The sequence below is a fragment of the Argiope bruennichi genome, chromosome 8 (assembly GCF_947563725.1).
Source record: "Argiope bruennichi chromosome 8, qqArgBrue1.1, whole genome shotgun sequence".
Taxonomy (NCBI): Eukaryota; Metazoa; Arthropoda; class Arachnida; order Araneae; family Araneidae; genus Argiope; species Argiope bruennichi.
In genome coordinates, this window is record NC_079158.1 from 44,169,724 (window position 1) to 44,191,428 (window position 21,705).

The 21,705-nt window shown below is 31.6% G+C and overlaps 1 protein-coding gene across 2 annotated transcripts; it reads left to right on the forward strand.

Moving 5' to 3' along the window:
- The first annotated feature begins 5,457 nt into the window (after positions 1 to 5,457).
- LOC129981863 (uncharacterized) lies at positions 5,458 to 11,705 on the forward strand. Of its 2 annotated transcripts, none has more exons than XR_008785380.1 (2): positions 5,458 to 5,762; positions 11,176 to 11,705. XR_008785380.1 is itself a non-coding variant. In XM_056092897.1 (2 exons), the coding sequence occupies exons 1-2, from the start codon at positions 8,258 to 8,260 to the stop codon at positions 11,507 to 11,509; spliced, it is 882 nt and encodes a 293-aa protein (XP_055948872.1). In that variant the 5' UTR covers positions 8,195 to 8,257; the 3' UTR covers positions 11,510 to 11,542. The 2 variants fall into 2 exon arrangements, 1 of the variants encoding a protein (XP_055948872.1); XM_056092897.1 differs by lacking the exon at positions 5,458 to 5,762 and adding an exon at positions 8,195 to 8,805 and having other exon boundaries at positions 11,176 to 11,542.
- The last annotated feature ends 10,000 nt before the right edge of the window (positions 11,706 to 21,705 follow it).

Consider the following 21,705-nt stretch of genomic DNA (forward strand, 5'->3'; position numbering starts at 1 on the left):
CGAAACTCCCCGTCCTATCTCAACCAACACGTGACTCCCAACCAAAAGGCCATCAGCCCTAAACAAGATGAGATATCGCCAGCATCGAAACAAACAGAAATGCCTCTCTGTTTCTTGGGTGCCTTCCAACATCCCCCAGTTTCACTGTTGAGCCTTGGCCATTCCACCAAATCTCTTTTATTCCTTTTATATATCGAGTTCTATTTCCTTTTGGGGAACACAGGGAGATTCGATATCGGAGTAGAAATTTTTTTTTTCCTATATCTTTCTCGCTTTTGCAGAGAGGATCATCTAAAGTGATGACGAACTCTAGAAGTGAAGTGCTGCATCCCCCCCCCTTTTTCTTTTTCCTCGCATTTTCTTCCTTGTGTCGTAATTGTCAAAAAATTTGAAATCGAGGTTCAGACGAGACCTTACTTTTCAGACTTTCCAGAATTTGAAAGATATATTTTTGGAAGTATGCGAACCCAATAACCAAAAATATACTTTGAGGTGTTCGGATGGAATTTGACACATTAACATAACACCAAATCTGTAGACTTTTCTTTTTAATTTTGGGCAAAATTTATTTAGTGGAAATCCGTCCAAGTGAAAATAATAATCAAAAACAAAAAAAAATCTAAGACTGAAAAAAAATTTTATTCAAAGATGAAACATTCAAAATTTAGATACATATTCAATTTAGAGCCAAGTCGTCAATGCTTTGACCTTCTGTCGATATGTTTCTGGTTAGATTTTTAACCATATCTGTCTAAAGGTTGATCATTTATCGATCTGTATTTTCACATCCATATAAAAGCAATAAACTCGGAAACGCAGTGACTAATTAAATTTGGCATGTAATCTTGAGATTACAATTATTATTCTATGTGAAATTGTGAGTTCAAAGGGTCTGAAAAAGTGTTCATAAAATTTATATTCAGTTTTTGGGTATTTGTGTATTAACCACTTCAGCAGTTGATCGTCAAAGAATGTTCACTAGATCCATAATGATGATCGGTAATGAGTATGCAAATAAAACAGAGATCTGTTTTTTCCACTATGCTTTGAAACACACAATTCTCGTACTGAGATTCTAAAAATAAAATTCTGAACATTCGCAGCATTGGCCAAGTTCAATAATTTCATGCAATGGAGGAAGGAAATTAACACTTTATTATAGAGTATGTGAAAAAATTTGAGGGCGAGCAGTCTCGCTGGTTTAACTGTATATATTATTCAAAGTCTTAAGAACATAAACTTAAAAAGAAAATTCATGCATTTATTTCTTTAATAGTTTGTGCTGCATAAATTTGAGGGTTTTTTTAAAATTATGTTTCATATTTATGAAGCGTTCGTTGAATAAGACAAAAATATCATATTTAACGTCCCCCCAAAAATTAAAACCACTCTACAAAAAGGTACTTCATACTTTTTTTCATCATGTTTTCTAAAAATGTCACAAATTAATTTCAATTCCAAAAAATATATTTATTGTTGTTTTCTCGAATAAAAAAAGACGTTAAAATATTAATTATTTTTTTTTTCAGATGCTCTTTTCAAAATCTCTGTTCATGGTTTTCTTGACTTCTGCTACTTACAAACTCGCAGGAAATAATGAATAAATTTTATTTTATTTAAATATCTTATACTTAACTATTTGATCATACGATCAATCATATCTCTTATTATTAGAAACGTTTGACTGAAAAATTAGAAAACTTTTAAAAATAGAATTAGAATCAAGAACAGTTAGAATTGACTAATAAAAATAAGATTTTTCTTTTTTAGTTAGTATTTTATAAATAATTTTTTTATCATTTTTTTATATTAAATAAATATAAAAAATTGAATAAGCTCTTTTTTTTCTAAAATCTTGTATATAGTAAGGAATAGTAATGCATTAGATATTTTTCTGCCATAGCATTTATTATACGCTAAGTAAAATGAAACCTCCCTCTGCAGTAGTTATCCACCATGCCAAAGTTAGTTGTCTAAAGCGATTTGCCGAGCTGAAAGGAGTTTGATTTTTGGACGACAAAATATTAAAAAAAATGGAAATTTATTTCACTGCAAAGTGAATTTTGAAGAATTATCCGAGAATAATATGTAACTGCAAACCATAAAATTAAAGCCATATTTCTGAAACTTGTAAATATTTTCTAAATCAAATTCTTTTAAAAAGAAGATACATTGTATTTGGAAAGCTACATCTAAAACACAAATGAAATCAACAAAATTAGAAATATTTTTAAATAGAAAAAAATGAATAAACAGGAATTTTTTAAAAAAAGAAAATGACTAATCTGGCCTGAAGATTTTATAAAGAATCTTCCTCAAGCAGGGATTCACAGAAGAAAGTCCCCGATTTGAATCCCTGTTTTGATAAAGCCTTTATAGCGAATTTATCATTTCCTTTTTTTTTCCAATTTATTCATTTTCTGCTATTTAAACTTAATATTTATTTCTGACTAAAAAATACGTAAATCAAAAGTTTCTTGATAGAAAAGAGAATTTGAATACGCTTGTGTTTTTCAGATTATTTTTCTTTTTATACTTGACCTCTTCGTTAGTAGTTGCGAACCAATGGATAATAATATCACTCAATTTTCCGGTGGTGGTGGGGTGTGTGTTAACCTAAGCATTAATGATTTTATTATATTTGTTCTCTCGCAGGTGAAATAATTGATTTAATTTCTTTCTACTAATTTTCCTCAATACTTCTACACGCTGGTCAAAGTTCAAAAGAAAAAAAATCTTCGATATCGTTCTACTCTTGAACGTCCACCTCGATTTCTTGGACATCAAGAAGCCACTAAACCATAAACAAAGCCTCTTGATCTCAGAGATCGAAAGGCTTTGTTTATGGCTTAAGTGGGCTCTTATTCTCTGGTTGGTGGATTAGATCTTCCACCCAAGTGGAAAGCAACATTTATTATTTTTCACTTCACTTTGGGAAAGGAATGATTCATTTTGATTTAGTAGGGATGAATAATTTCGATCCCGGTGGTGTTTTTATTCCTTATTTATTGCATCAAGTGTAATAATTTTCATTCGAAAATATTTTGTTATGGGATAATTAATATTCTGTATTAAGTAAAATAACATTGTTACGGAAATTCCCGAATCAGTCCGTAGGTTGTACAGTGAAAAGCCAGTAACGAATGATGACAGGCTCAATAAGAAGTAATGGCAATTTATTCTACCTGAAAACAGAATACACAAGAAAAAGCACGCAGACGAATTGGACACTACACAGTACTTGCTATAAACAGCAATACAAAGCAACAAATGGGTTATAAACAATCTAACAACACAAAGCAACAAATCGGTTATAAACAACCTAACAACACAAAGCAACAAACGGGTTATAAACAATCTAACAACACAAAGCAACAAATGGGTTATAAACAATCTAACAACACAAAGCAACAAACGGGTTATAAACAATCTAACAACACAAAGCAACAAACGGGTTATAAACAATCTAACAACACAAAGCAACAAACGGGTTATAAACAATCTAACAACACAAAGCAACAAACGGGTTATAAACAATCTAACAACACAAAGCAACAAACGGGTTATAAACAATCTAACAACACAAAGCAACAAACGGGTTATAAACAATCTAACAACACAAAGCAACAAACGGGTTATAAACAATCTAACAACACAAAGCAACAAATGGGTTATAAACAATCTAACAACACAAAGTGTTCAAAGAGAACTCTCTGGAGAAACGTCTTCCAACAACTTTAGCTAAATTCAACTCTCTCTTCGTTTAGTTACTTCACTTTTTTTTATGTCCCATAACAGAGCATCGACCGTTCTAGAAGATTATCGTATCTTCGCTTGCAATCGATATATCGCTAAAATTCCAGCAGTTTCAGGAACTTTCGTTTTTGTAACCAAAGTCGCCTCGTCGTCGGGAACCATTGATTTTAAACTGTCTTCTTTATCAGGATTAATTTTACAAATTCATAACAATATATTAGTTATTTTGGTCTTGTTATAATTCTCTGATGTATATAAATGATTAAGTCATAGCGAATAGTAACATATATATTATAATCAATTTCAAAAAGGTTTTTACTACCCATTTATACAAACATATGTGGACGTTAAGTTCTATCACCGACGATATCTTTCATCGCCGTTACTCCTACCCCCCCCCCAAAAAAAAATAGTAAGAACCGTCTTACTTATCCCATAACTTCTTAGTGGAAAAAATGTATTAACAACCAAACTTTTCCTTTATATTTTATATAAAGAATGACTTAAGATAATAAGAAAAATCAATCCATAAATTAACGGAATGAATAGGATAGAAATATCTAAACAAGCATTTTAAACTGTAAACTATTATTTTTTTATGAATATAAATATACGTAGTTTTGTCCTTTTTCAGTGATAAAATTCTGTTGCATATAATTGGTAATAATACTTAACAACCATTGTTAATAGATGTCGTGTTATATTATATAACTTTTTATAAGATATTTTTTCTTACAGAAATATTATATACTTATCGATAATTTCCCTTGGCCAATTTCAGTAATATTTATATAATCATGTGCGTTTCATATTTTTAATTTCTAGTATAGGTAATATAGAGAAAGTACAGTAATTGTAAAAAAATTTAGAACTCGCGGTTTTTATTAGTCTTTGCATTTTAGACCCCCTTGAGTTCGAAAAACATTTTTGAAGTTTACTATAAATACATATAATACTGCAAAATATCCATATGTCTGTGTGTGATAAAGATAACTCAGAAACGTTTTGAGATAGACAAATGAATTTTTATATACTTTCTTTACATCAAATTTTTAGCAAAATCCATTTAGAGGAAGTCTGTATCCGGTTGTTCAAATATACGATAACTACAAAACGAAAAGAGTTATATGAATAAAATTCGATACACATATTTAACATTTATAGTCTAAACACCTTTCAAATTTCGAGCTAAATCCAATAAAAGGTTGACCCACTGTAGTCTGTAATTTCAGAGACAGGCAAACGCCTAAATTCAAAAACGCAGTTACTTAAATATATCATATTCGATACATAATTTCCTGACTGTATTTGTAGTTTTGTGTTAAAATTTTGTTTCATTCGGATGGAAAAAACGCGTCAAAAGCACGAATTCTATTTTCGGATACTATCAATCGCATGACATGGATTAATCGCCAAAACACTCGCCAAGAATGACACGATAAATTTACTAAAAATGCTAAATTCCAGCCAAAGATTAATATTTCGTTATTATTGTATGCCAATTCAATGCAAGAAAATACGAGAAAGTTTTGGGGAGACCATTCCTGTCAGTTTATTGAAAGAAATTAATAGAAATAGCGTACTTGTTAATTCATTTGAAATATATAGTTTCTTATGAATATTATGACATATAATATTGTTTGTGTTCCGTCTTAGAGACGCCTTTCCCCTATTACAGCTGTAGTCATCAGGAAACCGGCGCATGCGCAGTTTCTGTTGAACTTTGATACGCTTCTTTTTTATTACTTTATGATTCAGAATTTTGTAATGCCTATTAGAGATGTAACGGATGTGTCTCCTGTTGCTGTGTGTGCGCGTGCTTTTGTGATGTTATGTTAATGTGCTTCAGATGTCTTCGTCAGTAGCTGCTTTATGTATAATAAATGGAGAAAAGACAGATCAGGTCCCTTTTATTTGATTACCCACGAACATTTTGGCGCCCAACGTGGGGCCTGATCTAATGGAAAAGCAGCTAAGAAGATCGAAAGGAATCAGTAACCAGAAAGGTGAGCGAATATTTTCCTTTATTTAAGAGAAACTCGGACATTTAAAATAATTTAATTTCATGGATTGGAATGTCCGAAGTTAAAAGGAATGAATGTAACAATATAGTGAAATTTGATTTTTATATTTGAAGTTGAATTTTTGTTACATATTAATACTATATTCGCTTTAAAGATATTGGTTACTGATAGAATACTATTGAAATATTGATTGATAATGCATGAATAAATCTAAAATTGATATTGAAATTTGATGTATTAGAAATACAATTTTTATTTGGAGTTTTTGAATATTAAATATAAGAACGATGGATAAACTTTCTAAATTGAGAAAAACCAGAGGGTTGCATAGATCTTCAGTTACAAAATACATTAACAAAATTAATAGCGATTTGGAGGAGAAAATAGATTCTCTTACCACCAAAGATTTGCAAGAGGCCTTAAATTATTTGAATATATCGTCTACAGAGTTAAAAGACTATGATAAACCTATACAAAATCTAATCAAAGATGATAAGGAATTCGAAACCGAAATTGAGTCGGCTTTCGAATACAATGAAAAAATCATAGTTTGTTTGTCCAAGTTATCAGCGCAATTAAAATGTTTACAAGACGAATCAGAGCGCCAATCAATATCATCAAATGTTTCTTTATTAGGCGCTACAGGAAATCCTAATTTAGATGCAATAAACAACACTCAGGAAAGTTCAGCCATCGTACCTGTAAACGAATATAATTTTAAGACCATAAAATTGCCTAAACTTACAATTGAAAAATATTATGGAGACCCCTGTTGCTGGTTAGAATTTTGGAATCAATTTCAAAATTCTATTGATAATAACAAATCTCTGTCAAAAATAGATAAATTCTCATATTTAAAGTCACTATTAGGGGGTGCGGCCGCGATTGCGGTTAATGGCTTTGCGCTCTCAGACGAGAATTATGATCAGGCTTTAAAATTGTTGATACAAAGATTTGGCAGAGAAGAACTGGTTATTAACGCACACATGTCAAAATTACTAAATCTTGTACCAGTAACTGATTCAAATAATATTTATGGTCTTAGAAGGTTATATGATACCGTAGAGATAAACCTAAGAAGTTTAGAATCATTAAAAGTTACTTCAGAGATGTATGGGCATTTACTCTATCCCATTTTAATTAAATTGATTCCCGAAGATCTTGTCCTTGAATTTAATAGAAAAAAAGTTGATAATTCGGTGAAGTTCGAATTTAATGTAACTGAATTACTAAATTTTTTAAGAATTGAAATTGAATGTAGAGAATCCTCTGCGTTTATGCATACCTCAAAAGGCGATAGACGCAAAGAAAATTCGCTCCCGAAAGCGAAACAGAATCCTTTCAACAACTTCAGTCGAAACACAGCTAGCTCGCATGATATATTGCGAAGTCCAAGGTCAAGCGCAAAACCGAAAGATCTTCAATGTTTTTCCGCGTCAGCATTAAACGAAAATTGTTTATATTGTAAAGGCGAGCATCGATCGGAGTTATGTTCTCAAACCGACTTAGAAACGAAACTCGGTGTTTTAAAACAAGATGGCAGATGTTTTTTATGCTTGAAGCCAAAACATCGAGTTAATGAATGCCACCAGAGAAGATATTTGACATGTGAAATATGTGGAAAGAAGCATAATAAATCTATTTGCTCTCAAGCAGAATCTAATACACCCGATTTGAACAAAGATAACAAGAACGTAATTACCGCAATTTCACATTACGATAAAAACAAAACAAACTTTTCTCGCGGTAATATATTTCTTCAAACATGTGCAGCCCTAGTACGCAATGATGAAACAAACGAATTTGAAACAGTACGACTAATGTTAGATAATGGAAGTATGAGAACATTTATAACACGTGAAGTTTCAGAAAAATTAAAGTTAAAAGTAATAAGAAAAGAATCTTTATCGGTATACTCTTTTGGCGCTAAACAAGCAAAGGAACATTTTTACAATATAGTGAGAGTAGAATTAAAAAACCGTGAGGATCCCTCTTTAAGTATTGAAGTAGAAGCTTTGGTTACAGAAAACATTTCAGCCACTACTCTTCCTGTACCTAACAACAATATTACTAAAACGTACAATAAATTGAAGCATTTACAGCTAGCTGATATTATTGATAATAGAGGCAAGAATATCTCAATATTAATTGGTGTAGATTATTATTATGAAATCGTTTCAGGCAGAATAAAAAGATTAAATAACAAACTGGTAGCGACTGAAACAATTTTTGGTTGGTGCTTGCAAGGTCACGTAGGTTTATCAAATGATTTAATGACCATGAAGATTGTAGTAGATGAAAAGGATATTTCGGACCAACTTAAACAATTTTGGAATCTTGAGAATTTAGGGGTAGAAGGGGTTGAAGAGGATGATTTCGAAAAACATACTGTAGATAAATAAATTATGAAACAATTTGAAGAAAATATTGTTTATCAAAATAAAAGATATACTGTAAAGTTTCCTTGGAAAACAAATATGAAAGAATATTTAGCTAATAACTTTGAAGTGGCTAAAAGGAGGTTTTCGCATTTAAAATCAAAATTTATTAAAGATAATTCGTTGTTTTTAGATTATAAAGCTGTTATTGAAGATCATTTAAAAGAAGGTATCATTAAGAAAGTTATAACATGGGAAGAAGAAAAACCTTCATTTTATTTGCCTCACAGGGCGGTAATAAGGGAAGATAAAACTACCACTCGTTTGAGAGTGGTATTTGACGCGAGTTCTCATGCGAAAGGACAGTTGTCGTTAAATGATTGTTTACATACTGGTATCAATCTCATTCCAGATCTTTTTGAGATTTTAATAGGTTTTAGAGTACAGGCTGTTGCCATAACTGCCGACATAAAGAAGGCCTTTCTGCAAATACAGATTGCCGAAGAAGATCAGAATTATACTAGTTTCTTCTGGACGGAAGATCCGGAAAAGGAAGAAGAGGAAATTTTCAAGATGACTCGAGTTCTTTTCGGTGTCAAATCAAGCCCCTTCCTCCTTGCAGCTACAATCCAATACCATCTAAAGAGGTATGTAGAACAATTTTCTAATACCTGTCAAATGCTAGAAAAATCATTGTATGTCGACGATTTAATCTGTAGCCAAAGAGACTTTGATTCAGCTTTTAAAATAAGCCTAGAATGTTATAACATCTTGAAAGAAGCGAGCATGGAATTAAGGAAATGGAAAACTAACTCAGTTGAGCTTCGTGATAAATGGAGAGAGGTGGGTTTAGAAATAGACGAAGAAAAATATTCAATTAATGATAACTCTGCTTTAACTCCTTGTAAAGTGCTAGGATTGGCCTGGGATTCCGATTTAGATGTATTCCAGTTTGACACTCGAAGCTTAGAGAAATTCCTGTCTAAAAAGATAAATTCCAAACGATATGTTCTTCAAGTAGCTGGACGCATTTTTGATCCAGTGGGGTTTTTAGGACCTTTTACCATCAAGATAAAATGTCTAATACAGGATATTTGGTGCTTGGGATTAGACTGGGATGACCCTCTCCCGAAAACACTGACCACTAAAATAAATGAATGGTGCGAAGAAATAAAAAATTTGCATCTTATTAAAATACCTAGATATTTTTTCGCCGAAGCGAAAACCACTGAAATAGTTGAAGCTCAACTACATTGTTTCTCCGACGCCTCTAAGAGGGCATATGGAACTGTAGCGTACATTAGAGTCTTATTGAAAAACGGGGAAATCAAATCAAATTTGGTCGCTTCAAAAAGTAGAGTAGCCCCTCTAAAGACACTTTCGATCCCAAGATTAGAACTAATGGGTGCTCTTTTAGCAGCAAGACTAGGCTGTAAAATAGTTAAGTGCATTAACTTTCCTGTTACACGATTCTTCTGGACTGACTCTTCAATTGTTTACTATTGGATGAAGGGTGACCCTGAAAGATTTAAGGTGTTCGTAAAAAACAGAATTAAAGAAATCCAAAATATAACCAATCCCACTGAATGGAATCACACTCCTGGAACTGATAATCCGGCTGATCTAATATCAAGAGGGTTAACGGTACATGAACTGAGAAACTCTAACTTCTGGTGGCATGGGCCAAATTGGTTGTTAAAAAATGAATGTAAATGGCCTAAATTAGCTAAAATAAATAATGAGACAAATATCAAAGAAGACGCAAACAATTTAGAATTGAAAAAGAATGTTCTAATAAGTTCTACAATAGCAAAAGTAAATCCATTAAATGATGATTTGATTAAAAGATATTCTTCTTTCGGCAAATTAATAAGAGTAACTGCATGGTGTTTAAGATTCTTACATAATTGTAAATCAGCTCTGCAAAACAGAAAGAAAGATCATTTAAATGTAAAAGAATTACAAAATGCTACAAAATCTTTAATAAAAATTATACAAATGAGAGAGTTTGAATTTGAAATAAATTGTCTAAAAAGGAATAAAGTTCTTCCAAAGAATAATCCCCTTCTGAACTTAAATGTATTCTTAGATAATGATGAACTGTTAAGAGTAGGCGGAAGATTAAAATTTTCTGATCTTCCAGATTCACAAAAATTTCCTCTACTCTTACCAAAGAAACACCATTTCACAGATACACTTATAGAATACTTTCATAAAAAAGCACTCCACTCCGGTGTTCAAACTACTCTGTATTTAATTAGACAGCAATACTGGATACCAGCTGGTCAAGCCAAAGTAAAAAGTGTAATCAAAAGATGCTTAACCTGTTTTAGAGTAAAAAATAAAACTATTCAACAGATAATGGGCGATTTACCAAGAGATCGAGTTATCCCATCTCGACCATTTGAAAAGGTGGGACTCGATTTCGCTGGTCCCATAATTACTAAACCTAATCTAAAAAGATCTAGGGTGACTTTAAAATCATACATTGCAATTTTCATATGTTTTAGTACAAGAGCTACTCATTTTGAAGTAGTGTCTGATTTGACTACTGAGAGTTTTTTAGCTTGTCTTAGGAGATTCATAGCTAGGCGGTCAAAACCCTCAATCATATGGAGTGATAATGCCACTAATTTTAAGGGCGCAAAAAATATTTTGGATTCTCTGCTAAAAGCATGCAAATCGGATTCCGTGCAAAGATTTTGTGCCAAGGAAGGTATAGTGTGGAACTTCATACCTCCAGCATCTCCTCACTTCGGTGGATTATGGGAGGCAAATATTGGAGCTATGAAACGGATCTTGTTGAAGGTGACTAAATCAACAGTGTTGACTTTTGAAGAGCTTACTACGCTGGTGACACAGATTGAAGCAGTTTTGAATTCAAGACCACTGTGTCCTCTTTCTGCCGATCCAGCTGATATTCAACCTTTGACACCTGGCCATTTTTTGGTGGGAGCACCACTGTTGTCAATACCAGAACCCAGTGATTCCTTGACTAACATTTCTTTATCTTCTAGATGGTCTCTCATCCAGTCTCTTAGATCCAAATTTTGGAAAAGATGGAGTCAAGAATATCTCAACTCCTTGCAGTCTCGAGCTAAATGGAAACTACCTGAACTGAACATCAAACCCGGACAGCTGGTACTCCTGAAGGATAATAGCAAGAGCCCCATGGAATGGAACTTGGCCCGAATTGAAAGGATATATCCTGGAACAGATGGACTAGTCCGTGTCGCAGACATCAGAACCCCTAAAGGAATTTTTCGGCGAAGTATCAACAGACTCTGCCCACTCCCTTTCGAAGAAGGTGTTGGACAACTGTCCAACGGGGGCCGGGATGTTCCGTCTTAGAGACGCCTTTCCCCTATTACAGCTGTAGTCATCAGGAAACCGGCGCATGCGCAGTTTCTGTTGAACTTTGATACGCTTCTTTTTTTATTACTTTATGATTCAGAATTTTGTAATGCCTATTAGAGATGTAACGGATGTGTCTCCTGTTGCTGTGTGTGCGCGTGCTTTTGTGATGTTATGTTAATGTGCTTCAGATGTCTTCGTCAGTAGCTGCTTTATGTATAATAAATGGAGAAAAGACAGATCAGGTCCCTTTTATTTGATTACCCACGAACAGTTTGAAATATATGAAATCCTTTTGTTGAGCTAAAATATTTAAAACTCAAATCTGCAGGGTTCTATAATATGTGTCAAAGGAATTACCAAAGTTATTTCATTCCATTCATTTTTATCATGCTGAGTTTTCAATTTCCAGCAACATTAGAAAATATTTTCTATCTAACTATTTATCAAATTATCAGATATACAATCAAAACAAAGGAAAAGGCGCTTCTCAACTGCACTAATGTCTCTAACCTCGAATTTCATTCCTTTAATGCCCTCCAGGTAACAAAAGAGTATCAGCAGCCTTTGAGCATTTATCTCCAAATTAAGTAAAAAAGACCCAAAATTATTTAAATGAGGGTATCTGAAAGCGCTACAGGAAACCAGCGGATTATTTACACAGAGTCTGGATTTGTTGATTTGAGGACAGTTAGTAGAAGCTAATTAACTGAATATTGATTTCATTGTTTCTATCAATCCTACATTTCATTTCTGTGAAAGGATGGATTTTCTAAGGAAGTGTTTTATAATAAATTATTTATAAATTTAGATATAATATTTTCCTTCAACAGTTATTTTATGTATAATTTAATTTTATATATAATATTCAAAAATATTGTTTATTTTAACTTTCACTAAAAACATTTACATCTCCTTTATATTATTCATCTTCAAAAATATTATGATGTCTTGGAGCTAATTTTACCCAAACAAAACTATCACAATAAAATCATTTAATTAAATTAATAGACTAATAAATAAACTAAATTGAATATTATAGAGTATATTAAAACAATTGATGAGTATATTAAAACTGTTTGTTTTATCAAAAGCATAAAAAATACAAAGTTTTTACGCTGTTGCACAAAAGGAATGAAAAAATTGATTATAAATATTCATTTTAATGAGAGGAAAATTAATCAAGTTAAATAAAAATATGTATATAGAATATTTGGAGATATCTATATGCATTTAATGATTCATTCAGTAAAAAAACGGAAGTATTTTTCTTCTGGTAGTGAAGCTTTTCCTCAAAAAAAAAAAAAACTGAAACAGAATTCCTTTTAGTTGAAGAAAAGAGTTGAAAGAGTAACCGAAACTCAACCATCGCTTTAAGAGATTTTGGAAAGATTTCAAATTATAGGCATACATATTTATTTCTTTTGGTGCTGGAAAAATCTCAGTGCTGTAGTCTGGTGGCTTTTTACTGGAAAGATACAATATCAACCGAAATGTAAACGGAAAGTAGCCGCCCTAATGATCAACTGTCTACTCATCACATCAATAGTATTAACAGAAAGACGAAACTTTCTTTTTTTGTAAAATTTTGTTATTTTGGAGAAAATATTTAGATACGAAACCCATGCTGATTACATATGAATATTTTTTAATCTTTCCTACATATGAACTGGCCATTTAAATAAAAAAAATCATGAATGCGCTAGGTTAACATGTTATTCGAGGCAATCTGCTAAATTATAGCATTCATTTTATAATTTATCTGTCATTACCTATATTTTTGAACTTACACTCAGTTTTACCATGGTGAAATCGGGTCATTATCAGCATGAGAACAGATAGAAAAAGGTTCTAATAGATAGTTATAAAAAATGATTTTTTATGTATGTATAAACCTCGTTTTTCATGAAAGACACCTATCTAGATAAACTTAAAAAGCAAAACCTAAATTTTATATCCTAAACCTTATCTAAATAAAAAATGTGATCCAAATCGTTAGAACCGTTTCCGAATTACACGAAATAAATTTAACGTATACACAAGAATTGCTTGTTTGAAGAAAGATTAATTTAGCCGTGTCAACGAACTTGGATAAATCATATTTTATCACAAAGAATAAAAAACTTTTTAATTATACTTTCGTAATAAACATACAATCTTATCATTGCTTAGTTATGCTTACGTAACACAGTGGAATTAAATGGAGAACAAAACTGACTAGAAGAATACCATTAAAAGTTTAAGTACCCAAACAATGATTCTCTAATTGCAAACTGTTTTTCACAAAATTGAAAATTCCATGTTTTATTCCGCATATAAACAGCATTAAAATAATCAAAATCATTCTTACTTAGTGATCAAGAATGGAAAAAAAGGAGCAGCATTAAGTTTTTGATAAAACGATAAAAATTGTTTGAATTGCATTGTTGAAAACGATTCTTTAATTTTTTTAACTTTCAGATTTAGGAAAAAATTATATAATGTCTAAATTAGTATGACTATAAAATAATTTTTTTTGAATTTGAAAATCACAAAAATTATTTAAATCATAATATTCTCTGAAAATATCGAAAAAGAACGCCAAAGTGTGCTATAATTTTAATCAATTAAAATTATAATTACAATATCAAACAATTTGATAATATTTAGTAAATCTCGGTTAAACGGTTTGGTCTGTGGAGCGCCAACAGACTGATTTACGTTCTCCTTTATTAGTTGTAAAAATAAATATTTCGACAAAGGTTAAAGTAATTTAACACATAGAAGACCCTAAGAGCGCCTAATTATAGCAAAAAGTCAATCAAGGTACCCCACCAATATCTTAATTCACGATTCCTTATATTTCAATATAGGTAAGGATGTATAATTATCAGTAATTATCGATTTTTCTCAGATTTTAACAGATAGCATCTTTCGAGAGAATTTTTATTATAAAAATTAGCTATATCACGATTTTAGTTTGTAATATGAAGAATTTATTGTATATAACTCGTAAAATGAATGCTTCCTAAAGTTATTGGAAAAAGGAATGTAATTTTCATCTCTTAGCAATAATCTATTAACTGAATGCTGTTAACTTCAAATAAATAGAAGATGAAAGCTTCAATTTAATTTTATTCCAGAAATTAGAATTTACCACAACTCGATTGATTAATGAAATTGTTTAGAATAGAATTGCCTTTGTGTTTACTTAACTATAACTACTTAAGTGCATAAAGAATTGCTTATAACTTCCTCTAAAAGCTCCAACTTTATTAATAAATTATCTAAACAATTCGAATCAGCTATCTGAAAGTTAATCCTGAAATGCATTTTAAGATTTGTTCCAAACTTTTAATATAATATCTGAGTCTTCAAAGAGTCTAGTAATGTTAAAAGCACTTCCAATGAAAATACTTTCCAAGAATCGGAATCCATACAGCTGAATACACAAAATTCATCAACAGTTCATTAGTGAAAAGACAAACGGGACAATAATATGAATTTTCCAATAGAAAACGATTTTCTAAATCATTCCTAGAAACGATGGCAGTTAAGCTAAGATCTCGAAGTATAGGAATTTCAAATGAGTTAGAGCCTTAAGCAAATAGTTATCCAAAAATCGAAACTCTTGCGTGTTGTGAAATATCTCTTTAGCCTTCTGATTTCCAAACTGTGCGAAGACGATCATTTTGGAAGAAAATGCTACCAGCTTTCACTATAAATATGATTTTTGCAGAAATCAGCTATTTAATAAATATTGCGAATCGATGAAGTAGAACAGAAAGTAGTTGAATAGATTAATTCTTACATTTTTAAATTTTAACTTGTTGAATATTCATTATCATCTGAGAACATGATGTTGTTTTGGTTTGGGGTTTTTGAAGTCTCAAAATGCTCAAGCAGAAAATAAAAATTATGATATATTGGAATTCATAAATTATACGATATTTTTTTCCGCTCGTAACCATAAAATTGAGAAAATATTCCACATCTCGAACGTTTCAGATCGGTTTTTGAATTGAAACCACCTAACAGTTTTATTAAAAGTATCTTTGCCGAGTGATCATGGTGCGATGTTCAATCATTATTTTTCAAAATGGTTTTGGTGTTTCACTTTATCAATGCATTTCATGGAAGGAGCAATGATTTAAGCTTTCAACTTTTGTCCTCAAATTTCATATTGAGAAATTGTTCTCACGTGATAATTTGAAATTTTCAACAACAAATTTCATTTTCTTTTTCAAATATTTTCTGTGAATAATGCATGTATCAGAAGAAAGAAATAGAAAACTCAAAGCATATAACATATAAAGCTGAAAAATAAGAGAATTAGTATTAAGTTATCAAATTCTGATTTTTGAGTTATTTATAATTTAAAACTAATCAAAGTAAATTAAATGTAGAAAATATTTAAAAACAATTCTTTTGATATTAAAGTAAATTATCTTTTACTTAGAAGAGACTGAATGACAAGTTGCATATAAATACTATGAACTGATAAAATAATTTGAATAAATAAGCTTACTTATATAATAGAAAATATTAAAAGAATTCATTCAGACAATATGTTAAACAATTGTTTTATTATCTGATAGAAGTTATATAATAATTAATGATACATAAGGATTTCTATAACAATAAATGCATGACTTATTACATGCGCGTAAGAAGCCTGTCGGGGTTAGTTCCTATCCCTAACCCCAGATGATGATTTCTTGTTTGGCTTGCAGTCATGCAAAAGGAGACGTTCACGTGAAATGTGAGCGATCGGTAGCTAACGAGGAAAATAAGAGCAAATTTATTTTAAGGATCGTTCGCAAATCCAGACAGTTTCTTGTGAAATTAGTAATTTATGAAGAAAGTTTTTATTGTCTTTTAGAAATATTCGTTACCGTGAAATGGAATTTCTTATCAGAAATAGTATAAAAATAAGATGTGGATCGATGTGAATAAATGAATAACTAGTCAAGAAAGCCGTTTTCCGATTTTCCTTGCGTAGAATCTTCTATTTTTCGCAAACAGGAGCACAGGGTATGTTCTCACGAACAGTACCGCAATACTTCGTTAGGGAAATATCTCCAATATTTGACAAAGCGAATTTCTGAAAAATTAATTTATTAATGTACATTCCATTCTAAATTCCTTAATAAATATCCTTTAATCGTAACGCTTTAAGTTAGAAATTCTCTTGAATTGAAAGAAATGAGTGCTATTTCTCCTTTACCTATAAAATATAACAATAATATGTCTCAGAAGAAGTTTTAAAACACGTTTCACTTAAAAACAGGAATAATATGTAAATTGCTATGAATAGAATATTGATACTCGGCTTGATTGAAAATTATGAGTCACAAAAATCTTTATTCCTGCTGTAAGGTCGAAAGTATTTCGGCAATGATGAAAATGGAAATGCTAATTCATGATAAGAATATCTTCTAATGAATATTAGAATCTCATGACTGACGTAACAACAAAAATAATCGCAATAATGATTATTGGTAAGTGGGACAATTAACAAATTTCTATCTGCATGTTTTAGTAGCAAGTAGCTATCTGCAAGTAGTCTTCTTTTATATCAATTAATTTATTACTAATTTAGCAATGGATATATTCATTTACAATTTTATAATAGAAGCAGAATTTTTCTTCCATTAAATGTATTCAAACTAAAAAGTAAAAAAGCCATGAACAAAATATGAGGAAATTCGCGCAAATCCATTTATATACAGCCTATCTTATAAGCCTCAAATATAATTTTTAATGTTACACCCAATAAGAAATTGCACAAAAAAATAAGAAAAAAAGTATTGTGAAATAAGAAAGAAAGTATAGCCATATTCAAAAAATTTGAATTCGAAATTTTGATGAATTTTATATTTCAGATCTCCTTGATTTGAAATTAAAAAAATTTTGGAATTATTTCTGTCTATTTGTGATGAGAATAATCGAATACGCGTTTGAACAATACGGATGAAATTTGATACGATCTTTGAACCAATTCAAATCCTTATCAAAGTTGGATTGAATTCATTCAGAGGAAGTCTGTCTGGCAGGATGTTCGAATATAAGTTAACTATGAAACAAAGAAAGCTATTGACTGAATTCTGATACCAGATTTTATCAAGTTTTGGTACTTTAAAATTGGAAAAACAAATTCATCAAGGGGTTTATGATTTATCGATCAGTATTTTCATAAGCATGCAAATGCAATAACTCAAAACTTCAATGACTTAAATATAGTCCAATCATATTAATGTGACCACCACCAATTTTTGACGTCAATGTTAAATAACCAACCGCAGAAGGAGCGTATTATCAGCAAATTTCGTGGATATGTGGTGGATATTTGATGTATATTTGGTGGATCATGCAAAAGTGGAGCGATTTATTCGACGTCCAAAAGGGCATGATCATTGGTTTTTGGGCCAAGGGTGGAAGCATTTCCGAAACGGCTAATTTTGTAAATTGTTCGCGGGTCGCCGTGGTAAAAATATATCGTGCATGGTAAAATGGCACTATCCAAAATCAGTGGGGTGACAAATGTGGTGCACCACAGGTCATAGATAGGAGAGGTGAACAACGGTTGTGGAGATGTATCCGGGCGAATTGGCGTGGAAATGTTGAACAACTGATCGCTCAGTTGAACTAAGGGACTACCAACAGTGTCTCCACTACGACGGTTCAGCGAAAGTTGCTGCGTATGAGCCTCGGCAACAAATGCCTGGTTAATGCACCTATGTTTACTGCTGTTCATCGGCTACGAAGGCTGGAATTTGCACTCCAGTACCGCAGCTGTACTTCCACTGAGTAGAGACAGGTGAATTCTTCCGATGAATCACGTTTTATGCTCCATCAGACAGATGAAGTTAGCGTATATGGCGTGAAACGTCTGAAAGCAAACACCCTGCAACAATTCCCTGAAGAGTCCAAGCTGGAGGATGGAGGAGTATTGTCTGGGAAATGTTTCCGTAATATTTTTGGATGACTCATCATGGTGGAAGGCACGACGAATCAACACAAGTATGCATCTATCCTTGCGGACCATGCCCCCCTCCCTACATCCGAATTGTTTTTCCTCAGGATGATGGCATCTATCAGCAGGACAATGCGACGTGACATAAAGCTCGCAGTGTACGTGGATGGTTCGAAGAGCACCAGGATGACTTTACCGCCCTCCCTTTGCCAGTAAATTCCTCGGACTTGAACCCAATCGAGAATCTGTGGGACCACCTCGATCGGGTTGTTCGTACCATGGATCCTCTCTCGCATAACTTAGCGCAACTGGCCAAGGCACTGGAGTTGGCATGCCTCAACATCCCAGTGAACACCTTCGAGAACCTAATTCACTCTCTTCCTGTACGTCTCTCAGCTGTCCGCTCTGTGAAAGGTGGTTATTCTGGATTTTGACAGGTGGTCTAGTCACATTAATGTGACTGGACCATGTATATAAAAATTTGTCACTTCACCTGTAGTTTTCAGTCAATTTCATTCTGGTGGAGAAAAACCCAAAATACACATTCGGTGTTCTAGGGCTTGTGTGATAACAGCATTCTAGCGATTAATCGCCAAGTATGACAGGCCAATACACTCTTTTTGTACATTAGAGAATACCCGAAAAAGTTTCAGAAAGCTTACTCACGCTGGTTTTTATTTAAAAAAATTATAACCTCGCGATGCTCGAGTTAACATTAAAGCAATTTTTTGGCTACTAAGATTTTCAATCAGAACTGAAAATAAATATGAACATGTTCTTTAAAAATTGTTCCAGTAAAATTTAGTTTAGAAAAATTCATAAATAGAAACTAATAGATGGAAAAGTAATCAAAGCAAATAACAATGTCAAAATGTTTATATAAAATTAAAAAGATTTCAGTCTTTATTTATCATCTTTACGCCAGCTTGCAAGAAATTAGCAAATGGTTTTCTTTAAAAAAAATTGTGTAATTAATGCAATTTTTTTCATAAACTGGAAAAAGAAAATGAAACATTTAATTCTTTCATCATTTTTTACATATGAAACGATAAGTTTCATTGATATTTTTAACTGACTTGCTTTTTATATAAAATAAGTCGCATGGATGGATTATTGCGATCATTTTTCTGTAACCATCATCAATTCATTCCACGCTGGGAACATCTCTTATTCTGATCAATCTATATGATTCTTAACTTCAGTACTTCTGGTTTTTCTTTCCTCCAGAATTATGAAATTTTTCGTCCGTGAATTATGATTTCATTTTGTGAATTTAAATTATCTAAAAAATGCTTGATGTTCTATGCTTTAAATTTATTTTTATTATCATGTGAGAACATGATGTTTTGGTTAGGAGGTTTTGAAGTTCGAAATCCCGCAGGCAATGAATACTGAAGCTCGGAATCGCGTAGGCAACAAATAAAGCATAAATGGCAATTTTCATCATCATCTTTTAAGTGCATACATTTTTTACCTGCTTTTACAAGTGTTGCATTATTATTATGTATGCTTCTTTGAAAGCAGATGCGTTTTTAAAAGGTTGACGTAGAACTATGATGTCATAGTTGTTATTTCATCTCCAAATCGGTCGAGCTCTAAAACTATTTGCCAGCTAGAAAAATTGAAAATTTAAAAAAATTATTATATATAGAGAGAGGGGGGGGGGATAGAGACTGATAGAGAAGTCTCGCGACTGTTTCAAACCAGTTTAAACTGGTTAATGACTTAAATTAAGACAAATAATGACTTAAAAAAATAATTTTCTCACATAACTTGAAATTTCCGATTTTAGATTTTTTAAATTTTTTTTATTTATATTCCTTTAATTCATGGGGTTAATATAACAGAAACATAAAAATATCCCCTTAGTAATGTATTTAAACATTGAATCGCAAAATATAAGATTTCTTACAACGAAACTTGCAATAATTCTTTTTCAATTCAATATTTCTTACAACAATTAAAATTAAATTGATGAAAAGAGGATGGTATTGCAGAATCCTCTTCAAAATCATTGCATCAGTCAGAAAAACTACTTTGAGAATCGCACCACTCTCAAACAAAAAGTCATCATTTGCTATTCATTTTTGCATTTTCTTGTTTGTTTGTTTGAATGAAGGGAATTAAGGAATTTTTAGCTACAAAGGCTATACATTTTCTTTTACGTAATGAAAGAAAAATATCAACAATAAGCCTGTACGATTACGATTTTGTTACCAAAAAGAATCGACATCTCCTACTAATCTGACTATTTTATTTTTAATAAGCCTGTACGATTACGATTTTGTTACCAAAAAGAATCGACATCTCCTACTAATCAGACTATTCTATTTTTAACCTCTTTTTTTGGTAATTAAATCCTAAGTAAGTTGCCAAAATACATCAAATTTGCATGCGTGGTTCACACTCCATCTGATTTTGCTATTTCGTCTAATGGATATTGTTACTATTTTGAAACAAAAAAACAATTGTGACAACTTGCATTTCTGCAATCCAGTCAATATTTCGCATTTTACATATTTCGACAAAATAAAAACAAAGTTGAAGATTTGTTTGCTTTTTTCTTTCACCCAAACGTATCTTATTCTGCATATCTCTCTGAAAAGCTAGAGATAAAGAATAAAAACAGATGGTCTGCAACGTATCTGCCATTCAAGTTTAACTCAATTTCTTGGATACCATTCTTCGGAATATGCATTTTAGTATTCTTGGTGCACCCTTTCTTCTTTTTACGGCCGTATTCGAAAAATTGAGCGTATATCATAGTTGAAACTTTGTATTGTTATTCCGTGTGACAATCTGACAAAAGAGACTCAAAACTGAAAAATAGAATTTTATATGTTTGAAGAGATACAGGATTTTCTTGTCCTTTCAACAGTAATATCTATTTCAAGGAATTGAATTGTTTTTTCTCCTCATTCTGACTATTGGTATACTGCAAATTATTTTTTTACAAATATATATATATATATATATATATATATATATATATATATATATATATTAAAAACAAATTTAACAATTTTTGTTTAATTTTTTAATATTTCAGTTCACCATAAAAAATATTAATTTCTAAAGTGATCTTTCACAGTAATTACATCATTTCATCTGACTAATAGACAATTACTGAAATTTCAGCTATCAGCATTACGTATCTGTGATAATATCAAAAATATGTGTTGTTGTGGGTGTGTAGCCCAGTAATAATGTAAAAGAGGAGGGCAGTGTAGGATAAGAT